This window comes from Erinaceus europaeus, chromosome 16, assembly GCF_950295315.1.
Source record: "Erinaceus europaeus chromosome 16, mEriEur2.1, whole genome shotgun sequence".
Lineage (NCBI taxonomy): Eukaryota > Metazoa > Chordata > Mammalia > Eulipotyphla > Erinaceidae > Erinaceus > Erinaceus europaeus.
This window is the reverse complement of record NC_080177.1, coordinates 78,296,554-78,310,939: the sequence shown is the minus strand read 5'-3', so window position 1 is coordinate 78,310,939 and position 14,386 is coordinate 78,296,554. Positions and strand designations below refer to the sequence as shown.

Genomic DNA, 14,386 nt, shown 5'->3' with positions numbered 1-14,386 from the left:
CCCTCTCTATCTCCTGTTCCTCGCAATTCCGGGCTGTTTCTATCCAATAAATAGAGATAACAACATGTCACCCTGATGTAGAATTGGAGTTCTTCTAGCAAAATGTTCTCCAACCTCTCGTCTCCCCACTGGGCACAGAACAACTTTTGGAGATCAAGAAAGGCCAGCGAACAGAGAGGACACAGGTATCTCCCCCACACACACACACACACCATGAATCCCCAAGTTCCAGCTTTCCCTTGATCCCCTCCCCGCCCAGCACAGACGGGGTGCAGGGCGCTGTTTCTCAGTGCAGCTCTGGAAGATGGAAAGGGAGCCGGGCAGACAGTGCGGACAGGGCAGCTCAAGTCCTGGGGTGAGAGGGTGCCAATCTGGTGGCAAGAAGACAGGTCAGCAGAGAGGGCTTTCATCTACCACCTAGCATCCTGCTGGGTATGAAAGACAAGACAGACTCCAACGGACTGCAGACTGCGATGGCTCCAAAAACTGAAAGTCTCTGCAGAGTCAATGGCCACCTCCCCAGCTCTGTCAACACATCCCCAAATCCAGGACCCAGCAGTCACTAGTCCCCAAGATGTTTGAGAGTCAAGCAAGGAGGACCATTTATTAACCTAAGTCATCGTCAGAGAAAGATTCATAGCTTGCCCTACCTAGGACAGGAGAGAAAGAGGGGGGTAGGGAGAGGGAGGGAGATAGAGAGAGAGAGAAGAAATTAAAGGGAAACAAATGAAAAGTTATCAAAACCAACTACCTTTGTTGGAAGGTTGTGAGTTACGCATTTGCTTGCAATTCTTGGAATCAGAGAAAGAAATGGGGGATGAATCTTCAGGTGACAGAGTGAAGGAGAGAGAAGCAAAAGCCAAGCATGAGGGTGGGGCACTGCTACAGAAAGGAGCAGAGCCTCGGAGAGAGAGGCCTCAGGGCCGGGTGGTGGCGCACCTGTTTGAGCAGACATGCTGCAATGTGCAAGGACCCAGGTTCGAGCCCCCGGTCCCCACCTGCAAGGGGGAAGCTTCATGAGTGGTGAAGCAGGGCTGCAGGTGTCTCTCTGTCTCTCTCCCTCTCTATCTCCCTCTTCCCTCTCAGTTTCTGACGGTCTCTATCCAATAAATAAATAAAGATAATACAATTTTTTTTAAATATAGGGGCCTCTCAGCTTGTGTCTCCCCAAAAGAAGGTGGGGATTGCAGCAGACATGGGCCCAGGGGTGCAGAACCCAGCCTGAGAAGAGGGGGCAGCCAGGGAGCAGAGAGAAGGGCAGGAAGGCAGGTGTGCCGCACTTACTGTCACAGACGTAAGGCTTGTCATGGTCTTCCTGGGAAGCAGCGTCCTGTCTCCTCCTACCACCTGTAGAGCCACGGGCCTGGGGACACACAGGAGAGGGAAGCAGAGACAGAAGACTTGGGTTACTGTGACGCTCACTGCAGTTCCTGAGGCATGTGTGGAACGTCTTCATTCCATGCCACGTCTGTGCCAACAGTGACCCACTAGACAGGAGGGGACTGAGACCTAGAGGGATGAGGTGACTTGCCCCAGATACTCACTGACTCCCCTGTGTCCCTCATACAAATACCACAGCTCCAGGGTCGGAGAGACAGCTCACCTGGAGGCCACACCTGCTTTGTCCTGCATGTGACCCAGGTTCAAGCCCAGCCCCCAGTGCCCTGGAGGGAAGCTTCAGTGCTGTGGTGTCTTCCTCCTACCTACCAACACATCACCACATGCAAGGTCCTGGGCTCAAGCTCCCACTCCCCACCTGCAGGGTGAAGGCTTCATAAGCGGTGGAGGTGTGCTGCGGTGTCTCTCTCCCTCTCTACTTCCCCTTCCCTCTGAATTTCTCTCTAGCCTATCAAGAAAAAAAGGGGGGAGAAAATGGCTGCCAGGATCAATGGATTTATGGTGCAGGCACCAAGTCACGCCAATTACCCTGGTGGAGAGAGAGGGAGAGAGAGAGAGAGAGGGAGAGAGAGAGGGAGGAAAGAAATAAAGGTGATGAAAGAGAGAGAGAGAGAGGAATCAACCCAGAGCAGAGAAACCCCTGTGATAACAACAACAAAATCTCCACAACTCCACGAGAGCTGCACGGTTCTTGTCTTACAGATCAGAAGACTGAACACCAGAGACATTCACAAGTTTGCCCAAGGTCACTCGCCTACCCGGTGCCAAGCCAGGATGTGAACTCAGGACGTCTGACTGCAAAGCCTGTCTGCCAAACTCCCACACTGCACTGCTGCCACCAGGCTCTCTCCCCAGCCCCTTGCCTTCTGACCACAATGCACCTCCACACGATAGTGCCAACCCCTCTCCCTTCGGCAGACCGGCTGATGGGCACAACTGCAGCCACCACCCCACCCCACCCCCAGGCTTCAGGGTGCACAGTTCCCCACATCCAGGCCTGGCCTCCAGCCCAGCGGGAACCCAGCCCTGTGGAGCCCTCCCCTGTTCCTGCTGGCCCTTCCTCAGGGGGGTGCCTCGCCCCAGAGAGAGGGTCTGCCTTTCCTGGGTGGGGAGTCGGAGGAGCTCTGCCTGCAGGAATGGAAGAGCCCAGCTGGAGAAGGAGCTGGCAGCTCCGCAGCCCCAGGACAGTAGCTGCAGAGCTCAGTGAGGTTATTTTTAAACCTTTGAACATGCCACACTGGTCATGTGGGTAACACCTTCGCCTCTCTGGGTCATCCTCTGGCAATGAGGAGCAATGAACAACCAACCAGGGATGGGGAGACGGGATCTGCTGGGGTCTTTGGGGACAGACAAAAAGGCACAGCTGATGAGAAAGCAATAAGGTAGAATACGGGGAAATGGGAACCTGGCCTGGAAAGTGGTCCTTGGGCCCTCGTGGTCAAAAACCTCTCCCTCTCCCTCTCTCTCTAGAACTTCACAGCAGGAAGGCCTGCATCTCAGGTCGAGTTCACATATTCAATAGCACACACACACGCACACACACACACACACACACACACACAGGCACGCACACACACACATGCACACACACACACAGGCACGCACACACACACACACACGCACACACACACAGAGGCACGCACACACACACACATGCACACACACACACACAGGCACGCACACACACAGGCACACACACACGCACAAACGCACACGCACACACACGCGCGCGCACACACACACACACGCACACACATACACTCATGCTCTAAAAACAGAACCCCCTGCCAAACTACCCCCTCTGCTACCTCCTCAGCTTGTCTCCCAAACAGATCATAAAAATGCCCCCACCTCCCCTCCCCGGCACCCGCCCCTGCACACACGACAGCCAGCCCCTGCCTTGCACACTCATTGCTCAGAGATGGCCCCGAGCCCAAGGAAGGAAACGGCTGCCGGCGGCCACCCCCAGACCCTGACAGGTGACCTGGAAGTGCCGAGGGTGGTCGCCCCCACATCCCCTCAGTGAAGCCTGGGATGGCCTGCCGTGTGCAGCACGCAGCCCCCGTCACAGAGCCTGGAAGCAGGTGGAAGAAAGTCAAGCAGAATGAGGAGGCAACAGCTGGCTCAGGGAAAGGGCTCTGGTAAACTAAAAATACTGCCCTGGAGAGGAGGCATGTGTCACGCTGGAAGGGAGCAAAGGGCTTCCGGGGGAGCCTCCGAGAGCCAGGGTTTCCAGGCCCTGAAGGACTGTCCAGTGGGGTGACTGCCCCCACACCCCAGCACCTCTGTTTCAACAGCAGCACAGAGGCCATGGCTCTAGGATGCAGAGGAGGCTTCCTGGCCCAGAAGCACACTCACACTGGTGAGGAAACTTGGAGCCCTGCTTGTCTTGTCAGGTGTCACCTCCTCAGGGAAGCCCTCACGGGCCATGAAGTACACTCACACCCTGTCAGGCGTCCTCTCCCTATGCGCCCTGAAAGTCATCGTGGCGCCCAGCACCGTCAGCCATTCTCCTGTGTGGGGGTTAGTTTCTTTGTTGAGGGTTTCAGGCGTTCCCACGTGAGGGTGGACAGGGGCTCCCATTCTGCTGGGAATCTGGCAGAGGACCAGCCACTGGGGGAGCACAGAATAATAACAATAGGGAGTCGGGCGGTAGCGCAGCGGGTTAAGCGCACGTGACTAGTGTAAGGATCCCAGTTCGAGCCCCCCGGCTCCCCACCTGCAGGGCAGTCGCTTCACAGGTGGTGAAGCAGGTCTGCAGGTGTCTGTCTTTCTCTCCTCTCTGTCTTCCCTTCCTCTCTCCATTTCTGTCCTAGCCAACAATGATGACATCAATAACAACAACAACTACAAGAACAATAAAAACAACCAGGGCAACAAAATAAATAAATAAATAGAATCATAACAATAACAGCAATGACAATAATAAAAAATTTGCTGAGTCAATCATTTGGGGGGGCTTCTCCTTCATTCTCTGAGCTGCTATCTCTTCCCTCATCAGTCACTACAGCCTTTGCCATGCCCTCCTAGCCTACACCTGCAGGGGCTCAGCAGTGAACCCTTGAGCTAGGCAAAGAACCCAGCCGCTGGGGCACATCTCTGCACTGCCTTGCCCAATCCATCCTGCACAGCACCCAGACCCATCAGACAACACTTAGGTTCATTCATTCATGCATCATCTAAAACTCAGTGACACAGCCAGTGGTGACCTAGTGACAATATGTCAGGCTCTCCTCGTGCTTCCATTGTGTGGGCCTGGGTAGACCCTGCCTATCTGCTCCTGGCTTAGCCCTGCTGGCCTCCCCTGCCTCCAGCAGTCTCCCTCTTGAAAAGGGAGTCATGCAGGTGATGCAGCAGTCAAGCCAGAGTGTGATAAGGCCCCACGTCCAGTCCACACCTCCAGTGGAAACAACAAAGACAAAACAAAATGGTTGGAGCTCCGTGGGGGGCGTGGCCCTGTTTTCCTCTCTGTCGTGAAAATACAAAAACTTAAGCTGAGCACACCAAAGCAAAGACTTTGGGGAGGGAGGGGTTGGCCTTGGGTGAAGAGGGCCTTGGGGTCTTGATGGATGATGACGAGGAGATCCGAGGCAGGGGTGAGACTGTCGTGGTCTGTCTGATGAGAGGTGGCACCTGTGTCAGCACCATACTGTAACCCTCCCCACATACACACACATCCACTCAGCCCAGTAAAACGGTAAAGAACAGAGCGGGCTGGTGAGGCGACTCAGTAGTAAAGTGCATGCCTGAGTCCCTGAGTTCAGTCTCTAGCACCACAGCACAATTTTAAAAAGACATCCCCGGGCAAGGGGTAGATGGCACAATGGTTATGCAAAGAGAGTCTCATGCCTGAGGCTCCAGAGTCCCAAGTTTAATCCCCCCCCCCCCCCCCCGCACCACCATAAACCAGAACCAGAGCAGAGCTGTCCCCCTTTAAAATCACAGAGGCTTCTGTTCAGGCACCAGTTATGTGTCTCGGGGCAAGCTGCGTCCTCGGGGGAGTTTTCTCTGCTGTCAGGTAGCCGCACACACCTATCACAGAGCTGCTGGAGCTGTTAGAGGCGAGGGTGTGTGAGACCACAAGCGCAGTGCTACAGCCTCTGGCAGGTTCAGAGAGTATTTCCTCTAACCCCAAGTTCATAGCTATTAGTACTTATTTCCCCCATTTAATTCCAAGGTTCTTGACACCAGACAGAGAAAGAGAAAGAGAATTTCTGGGGTCAGGTGGTGGCGTACCTGGTTAGCGCACATATTACAATGCACAAGGACCCAGGTTCAATCCCTAGTCCCCACATGCAGGGGAAAGGCTTTGCGAGTGGTGAAGCAGGGCTGAGGGTGTGTCTCTCTTTCTCTCTTCCTCTCTATCTCTCCCATCCTCTTGATTTCTGGCTATCTCTACCCAATAAATAAAGATAATAAACCATTTAAAAAGAGAAAATTCTTTTATTTTTTCCGTCTCCATGGTCATCGCTGAGGCTTAGTGCCTGAACTATGAACCCACTGCTCCTGACGGCCATTTTTGTCCATTTTTATTGAACAGGACAGAGAGAACTTGACAGAAAAGAGGGAGATAGAGGGGGAGAGAGAAAGAGAGATACCTGCAGATACCTGCTTCACCACTCGCAAAGTCTCTCTCTTGTAGGTGGGGACCAGGGGCTCAAACCCGGATTCTTGTGTGGGTCCCTGCACTTAGTACTACGTTCGCTTAACACCAGTTAAGTGTGCCACTGCACAGCCTCCGAGAGTAAGCCTTTCTTTCTTTTCTTTCTTTCTTTCTTTCTTTTTATAAAAAGGAAACAATGAGAAAAAGCATAGGATAAGAGGGGCACAACTCCACACAATTCCCACCACCAGAACTCCGCATCCCATCCCTCCCCGACAGAGACAGAAAGCACTTCACATGTTATTATCAATCCCCAACATTTAGCACTGTGCTAGACACAGTCTAATTCTCGGCGAATTCCAATCCTACGCTCTTAGTAGACCATGCAGAGTGGGATTCCCATCTGGATCTGAAGTAACAGGTTCTAAGAGGATTTGTGAATTGTTCAGTCACAGCACCAGCAGAAAAAGCAGGATCTAGGCTTCCAGATTCTGTTATAGAAAAACTTTAAAGCAGACTACCCCAAAATCACCGGTCTTTCTTAAGAGAGGCCTGCCCCCCTCTCTGCTCCACACCCAGTCTCAAATTCACACTCTGGTGCACCATTGTGTCCATGGCTGTACCACAAACACTAAAGCCGCCCACAGTTGAACGGCTGGCTCAAGAGAAGACCCCTCACCCTAGTGGCACTAGTCAGACCCTACCTCCGAGTGACTTGGAACTGAAAGGGTTAGCACAGGCCACATGCACTGGGGACCCAGCAGTTCAAGAGTGACAGGACCTTGTGTACAGAGAATAATGGCAGTCTTCTCAGAACACTGGCCAGAGGAACCGTAGAAACCAGAAGCTGCCTGTGTTCCCTACTTGTTCCTAATCATGAATTCCCGCCATTTTTTCTGGCCCTTTCTCAAGCCTGTACCTTCAAAGATGGTTCGTCTGGAGTAAAGTCCCAATAGGCTTTCAAGTATTTCTCATTCTTGCTTAAAGTGTTGAATGTCTTACAACTAAAAGGCTCTAACCAAAGGCATACCTACAGAGCTAGTATTGAGTCTTAAGTAATGACCTAGGGACTCTTTGGAGGTTCCTGAAATTGCTTGGGGTGGGGGAGAGGGTCTGCATTGTTTTAAAACTATTCATAGGGTCTAGGTGATGTCACAGCCGGCTGAGTGCATGTTACCCCCATGCACAAGGACCCAGGGTCCAGCCCCCGGTCCCCACTGGCAGGAGGGAGGCTTCACAAGCAGTGAAGCAGCGCGGATGTCGTGCTTTCTCGCTCCTTCACTGTCTCCCCTTCCCTCTTGATTTCTATCTCTATCAAAAGGAGAAAGGAGGAGGGGAAAGAGGAGGGAGAAGGAAGGAAGGAAGGAAGGAAGGAAGGAAGGAAGGAAGGAAGGACGGAAGGAAGGAAGGAAGGAAGGAAGGAAGGAAGGGGAAGGAAAGGTTAAGGAAGAAAGGAAGGCAGCTATGCTCACCACTATACCATCAACGCATGGTGAAGGAAGGAAGGAAGGAAGGAAGGAAGGAAGGAAGGAAGGAAGGAAGGAAGGAAGGAAGGAAGGGGGAAAATAGCTGCTGGGAGAAGTGGATTCATAATGCAGACACTAAGCTCCAGCGATAACTCTGGTGGCAATGAAATAAATAAGTAAATAAATGACAAAACAGCACTAAATATTATTTGAAATTTCCACTCTCATTTTTTTTTTCCACTAGTGCACAAATGGAGGATTCCAGAGCCTACAGAAGACAATGATGTACCACTGTGTGTTGGTGTGTATTCTTAAATTTAATAGTCTTTTGTTTTGATTGATAAAATGGCTAAGGATCACTAGTTACAAGCCACCAGGACATAGTTTTTAGGGACTCTCAATAATTGGGGGTGTGCCAAGGACTAAACTCAAGGCCTCATACATGTGAAGCATGTTTTCTTTTTCTTTTATTAAATAGTTTTATTTATTTATCAGATAGGGATAAAGGAATTGAGAGGGGAGAGGAAGACAGACAGAGAGACACCTGGAGCTCTGCTTCACCACTCATGAAGCTTTCCCCCTGCAGGTGGGGACCGGGGGCTTGAAGCCAGGTCCTTGCACATAGTAATGTGAGCACTTAACCAGGTGTACCGCTGCCTGCCCCCTGAAGCATGTCTTCTACCACTTAACTACTTACCTAGCACCCTCAATAATTGTTAAGGATTCCATAAATAAATAAACCCTAAAAAAAAAAAATCCTGAGACCAAAAGCACAAAGAACAGGGCCCGGGTGTAGCACGCCGCACTGAGAGCACACAGTACAAAGCGCAAGGATCCCAGTTCGAACCCCCGGCTCTCTCTCTCCCCCTCTCTGTCTTCTCCACCTCAATCTCTCTCTGTCCTACCCAAAACAAAATGTTAAAGGCAGCAGGAGCAGTGGATTCATAGTGTAAGCAGCGAGCCCCATCGATAAACCTGGAGGCAAAAAAAGGAAGAAAGAGAGAGAGAGAGAGAGAGAGAGAGAGAGAAAGGGAGGAAGGGAGGAAAGGAGGGAAGGAAAAGTACTGAGAGTCACTGCTCCTCAACTTTGCTTTTTTTTTTTTCTTTTTTCCTTTTCCTCACACGTGCTATTTAAGGTGAGGTCCTCAGACCATCGGCAAAACCTGGAGAGACTCTTACCCAGGCAGTTTCCTCAGTCCTGACCCCTACCCCACCCCACCCCCCGCATCAGAATCTGCTCTTAAAGGAAATCATCAGGTCTGTCTCACGCACATTCCAGGTGAAGAAACACCAGACCACCCCACAGTGCGCCGATAAATGTTTACTGATTGACTGGCCCGTTGATTGCTAATTTCGTGGACAATTCACAGGAATATCATGAATTTTAAAGAGCTGTTATTTCTTGGATTAAAGTTACCATGAGAACAGTCGTAGAATCTGAATTTCCCTCGGGGAAATCTCCATGGTCAAATCTCCTTGGCTTCCTCCTAGTTAGATCAATCAGTCTGTATTAGGACTTCAGAAATGCCTGTGCAGTATGAGTCCCACTTCGTAGAGATGAAATTCAGAGCCAGTGTCATTTTAGAATTTGACTAAGGTTACAGAGGTTACAAAATTCACTCCTGGTCTAGAAAGTGGTAGAGCTGGGATTTGAACTCGTGATAAAAATAAGGTAGCACCTCCTTGACAATCACCGCTTTAGCCCTAGCTTCCTCAAAGACCAAAGCACTGCAGACCTGGCTAGCACGCAGATACTAATTCAGTCCACCAGAGTGGAGCCTGGGGTCCTGCATTTCAGTCCTATTTAATAAAAAAGAAAGAAAGAAGGAAAGACAGAGAAAGAAAGGAAGGGAGGGAGGGAGGGAGGAAGGAAGGAAGGAAGGAAGGAAGGAAGGAAGGAAGGAAGGAAAAAAGAAAGAAAGGGGGGGCTAGCACAAAGATACTAATTCAGTCCACCAGAGTGGAGCCTGGGGTCCTGCATTTCAGGACCCCCAGACTCCACTATTTAATAAAAAAGAAAGAAAGAAGGAAAGACAGAGAAAGAAAGGAAAGAAGGGAGGGAGAAAGAAAGAAAGAAAGAAAGAAAGAAAGAAAGAAAGAAAGAAAGAAAGGGGGGGGCTAGGATGGTGGCGATCCAGTTAAGCATACATATTACCAAGCACAAGGACCCAGGTTCAAGCCCCCAGTCCCCACCTGCAAGGTGTCCACTTCACAAGTGGTGAAGCAGGTCTGGAGGTGTCTCTCTTTCTCTCTCCCTCTCTATCTCCCCCTCCTCTCTCAATTTCTCTCTGTCCTATTTAATTTAAAAGAGGAAAAACAGTAAGAGGGCAGCAGGGCAGGGACACATGTGCACACAACTGGGTATGCCACTTGCCGGCCAAGTGAGATAAATTTTCATACTATATTTAATTTAGCCCAACAGCTCCACGATATTCTTGTTTCAGTATGAATCAACATGAACGTTAATGAAATGCTCTGTATCCGGTGTGGCCGCCTGGCCTGTGGCATGTCACGACCATCTAGCTAGTGGTCAGGACTCTGTGCTATGGGATCTGGTGTGCAGTTTACACTCACACGACATTCCTGTTCGGAGAAGCAACGTGTCAGTGTGGACAGTGCATAAAAAAAGAATGTGGCAGCAGGCACTCAGTCTTCTCTCTCTGAAGAGCTCTGTAACAGCGCTTGACAGACAGCCAAGTACCTGGTAAGTGCATGATAATTATCAAGGATTGTTGCCACACTCCAGCCACTGTTCTTAAAGAGAAAATGCCTGACTCACCTTCTCTGATGAGTTCTAACATCTAGGTTCAGGCTGGGCATGAAGACAGGGATCCGATCATCTCTACAACCCACCATGTAAGTTTGGGCTGAGAGAGTAAGGGTAGAAGCAAGCCTGGAGGTACATAGTCCTTAGAATTCAAATAAATCAATAAATCAACACTCTAGAGCCTCCTTGAATGATTTCATACCTTCCAGTGAAGTCACGAGTCAAGGCAAGCTCCTCAGTGGTCACTATAATGATTGGGTGAAAATGAAATTGGGCACTCGCTAAGGAGGAATCAGGCTAACCACCACCAAATCCACTGATCCTGTTTACCTCCGTCACGGCAGGACAGCTGGACAACATAAGCCTCTTAGGCGGATGCAGAAGAAGCACATAGCACCACCAGGGAAACTTTCTTCCCACACCAGTAAAAAGTTTTAAAATTCACACACTCAAATATCCTGAGCAAAATCAAGTTTCTAGTCAGGCCATCAGTTCTCAAGAAATAAAGGTAACAGTGAAACATTGTTACCTTTATTAGATGCCACCAAATCAAAAATGAAAAATTCCACAAGATAGAGACCTGGCAGCGGAGCATCCGGTTAAACACACACGTTGTCGTGCGCAAGGACCCAGGTTGAAGCCCTGCTCCCCATCTGCCAGGGGTCTGCTTCAGAAGTGAGGTAGATCTGCAGCTGTCTCTCTCTCTTTCCATCTCCCTCTCTTCTTTCAATTTCTCTCTGTTATGACCAGTTAAAAAATAGAAAGGAGTCAATATTTCCATTTTATAAATAAAAAATTTAAAAAATAGGAAAAAATGGCCACTGGAGTAGTGGGTTCACAACGCTGGTACCGACCAAGCTCCAGCAATAACCCTGGTGGCAGGGGAAAAAAAAACCCACAAAATGAAACAACAGAAGTTCTTCAATGCATGAGAAAGAAGTGTGTGTAGGGTGGAGTGCATCATGGAAGAAGCACGGTATGGAACAGAAGAGGCTTTCGTTTCAAACAAACCAACTGTAGAAAGCCTTGCTTGAGAAGGCCCGCAGAAAAATGATCAGAGACTGGATAGCAGGTATTAGACTAGTTGACCTTTCTATTTATTTTTAAAATATTTATTGGTGGGAGTTGGGCGGTAGCATAGCGGGTTAAGCACACGTGGCGCAAAGCACAAGGACCGGCGTGAGGATCCCAGTTTGAGCCCCCGGCTCCCCACCTGCAGGGGAGTCGCTTCACAGGTGGTGAAGCAGATCTGCAGGTGTCTGTCTTTCTCTCCCCCTCTCTGTCTTCCCCTCCTCTCTCCATTTCTCTCTATCCTATCTAACAATAACAACATAAACAACAACAATAATAACTACAACAACAGTGAAAAAACAACAAGGGCAACAAAAGGGAAAATAAATATAAAAAGAAAAAAATACATATTTATTGGTTTGTAACTTTTTCTTAATATTTTATATATATTTATTTATTTTCCCTTTTGTTGCCCTTGTTTGTTTTTATTGATGTTATCGTTGTTAAGATAGGACAGAGAGAAATGTAGAGAGAAGGGGAAGACAGAGAGGGGGAGAGAAAGACAGACACCTGCAGATCTGCTTCACCACCTGTGAAGTGACTCCCCTGCAGGTGGGAAGCTGGGGGTTTGAACCTGGATCCTTATGCCATGTGCACTTAACCTGCTGCACTACTGCCCAACTCCCGGTTTGTAACATTTAATGCAAAAGAGACAGAGAGACCAAGAAACTGAAACCAGAGCCGTGCTCAGCTCTGGCTTATAGTGATCAGGGACTGAACCTGGAACCTCTGAGATTTCAGGCAGAAAATTCTGGTGCTCAAAGCATTGTGTGCCTCCCCAGTACTATAGCTGTTCCTTTTATTGGTTTCAATTAAACCCATAAGCAGATTTAGTGATAAAATGTCTAAGACTTGCTTTCAGAACACACACACACACATTAAACAAGCAAATAAACCAGAAAAAAAAAAAAGGCAAGAGCAAAGAATAGGGAAATCAAGACAGCCAAAATACTGAGAACTGCTGAGGCTGTGGCACAAGGCAGATGGCACTAGAGACCTCCCTGACCAGACTGAGACACGACACATCCGTGCCTCTCAGACCCACACAGGCGGGCGGACCTGGGCGAGTTGCCCCAGTTACCTAGGAATTCACTGGAAATGGAGCTTTCCAGTTCCTAGTCCAGAACTCCTATTATGGCAAAATGTCAGGAAGAGGTGCCCTGGGAATCTGCATTTTGATGAATCCTCCTGGTGGTCTTAAGCTACACTAGGGCATGAGAACCATAGGAACCCAGAGGCCTGCCAGTTGTCACTGGACTCAAACTCCCGGGGCAGCCAGGACTCACCTCTGGTCCCTGACAGATCACAGAGCCTAGAGCCTAAGGGACCAGACAGGCCTACTAGAGTTCACTCTCTAGACCAGGAGTGGAGAACCTTTTTTTTTTTCCCTGCCAAAGGCCATTTGGATCTTTAGAGCATCATTTGTGGACCATACGAAATTATCAGGTCACAAACTAGCACTCAAGTGTTGCTCTGAAAACACTCCAGGGTTCACCAAATGTCAAGTCCAGTTGCAGTTGCCATGGCAGAAGTAGAGCAAGTGATCTCGTGGGTCGCGTACGGTCCACGGAACAGACTTTCCCCACCTCCTGCTCCAGCTAGAGAGAAGTTTATCCCCAGGAATCTGCCTCCACCTGCTTCTAGCAAGGTGTCCTTGCAGAGGCCTGAAGGTGACCACAGACAACGCCTTTGGGCTTCAGCATTAAGACTTTGGAGTGGGGGTTGGACGGTAGCACAGCGGGTTAAGCGCACATGGCACAAAGCGCAAGGAATGGCATAAGGATCCCAGTTCAAGCCCCCGGCTCCCCACCTACGGTAGGGGGGGTCGCTTCACAGGTGGTGAAGCAGGTCTGCAGGTGTCTATCTTTCTCTCCCTTCTGTCTTCTCCTCCTCTCTCCATTTCTCTCCATTTCTGTCCTATCCAATAATGACGATGCCAATAACAACAACAATAATAACTATAATAATAAAACAAGGGCAACAAAAGAGAATAAATAAATAAATTAATAACTTTTTTTTTAAAAAAAAGGATCCCGGTTCAAACCCCCCAGCTCCCCACCTGCAGGGGGGTCACTTCACAGGCGGTGAAGCAGGTCTGCAGGTGTCTGTCTTTCTCTCCCCCTCTGTCTTCCCCTCCTCTATTTCTCTCTGTCCTACCCAACAACAATAACAATACAACAAGAGCAACAAAAGGAAAAAAAATGGCCTCCAGGAGCAGTGGATTCATGGTACAGGCACTGAGCCCCAGAAAGAAAGAAAAAAAGACTTTGGAGGGCCAGCCTAAAAGCCTGGGAGTGTACCTTTGTTCCTTTTGCCATGAATTTCCTCCCTGCCACTCCCCAGACTTGGGGCCTTTCCTCACTATATTCCAGGCCCATCTGCAGAGTCCCTGCCGTAAGCACTCAGGAGCCATTGGCGGTGCCCACCCCCGCCATGCTTTCTCAGCTTGTGTTTGCTGGCCCCAAGTGAAACACCCCCAAAGCAGATGTCCCACCCTGAGGTGTGGGGGCAGCTGCAGGAACAGGACATTTCCAGCTTTCCATTCCTGACAGGGCGATAAGGACAGCGACCACGTTTCCCTCAACCTCTGCCCTCACACTGCCTCACGCCTCAACTTCCCACTTCCTCTCTTGCCAGTGCTAAACTCTTGCAGGTGTTTGTTCACCTGGGATGAGAGCCTGGCTAGAGTTTCCCTTCCTGGGTACAGGGAGTTCTCACTTAACATTTAGGAGATCCTTGGAAACGATCCTTAGTTTAAGGAACACAGCTGTAACAATAAGTGGGTCTTGTGGCCGTCGATATTATTTCGTTCAAAGTCACCCAGGAGGGGCCTGGTGGTGGCACACCCAGTTAAGCACATGTATTACCAAGCACAAGGACATGGGTTCCCCCACTCCCCACCTGGGTGTGTGTGGGTGGGGGCTTCAGGAGCAGTGAAGCAGGTCTGCAGGTGTCTTATCTCCCCATACTCTCTCAACTTCTCTCTGTCCTATCTAATAATAATGAGGGGGTTGGCTGGAGGTGCACCGAGTTAAGTGCACAGAGTACTAAGCGTAAGAACATGCACAAGTACCCAGGATT

At 49.8% G+C, this 14,386-nt stretch overlaps 1 protein-coding gene across 3 annotated transcripts in view; it reads right to left on the bottom strand.

Moving 5' to 3' along the window:
• Window positions 1–14,386, bottom strand: part of DPF3 (double PHD fingers 3) — a 259,572-nt gene that overhangs the window by 107,234 nt on the left and 137,952 nt on the right. For all 3 annotated transcript variants that reach the window (XM_007528429.3, XM_060175530.1, XM_060175529.1), the window contains exon 6: window positions 1,285–1,363. In XM_007528429.3, coding sequence (XP_007528491.1) covers window positions 1,285–1,363 — 79 coding nt within the window. The remainder of the gene's footprint in view (window positions 1–1,284; window positions 1,364–14,386) is intronic.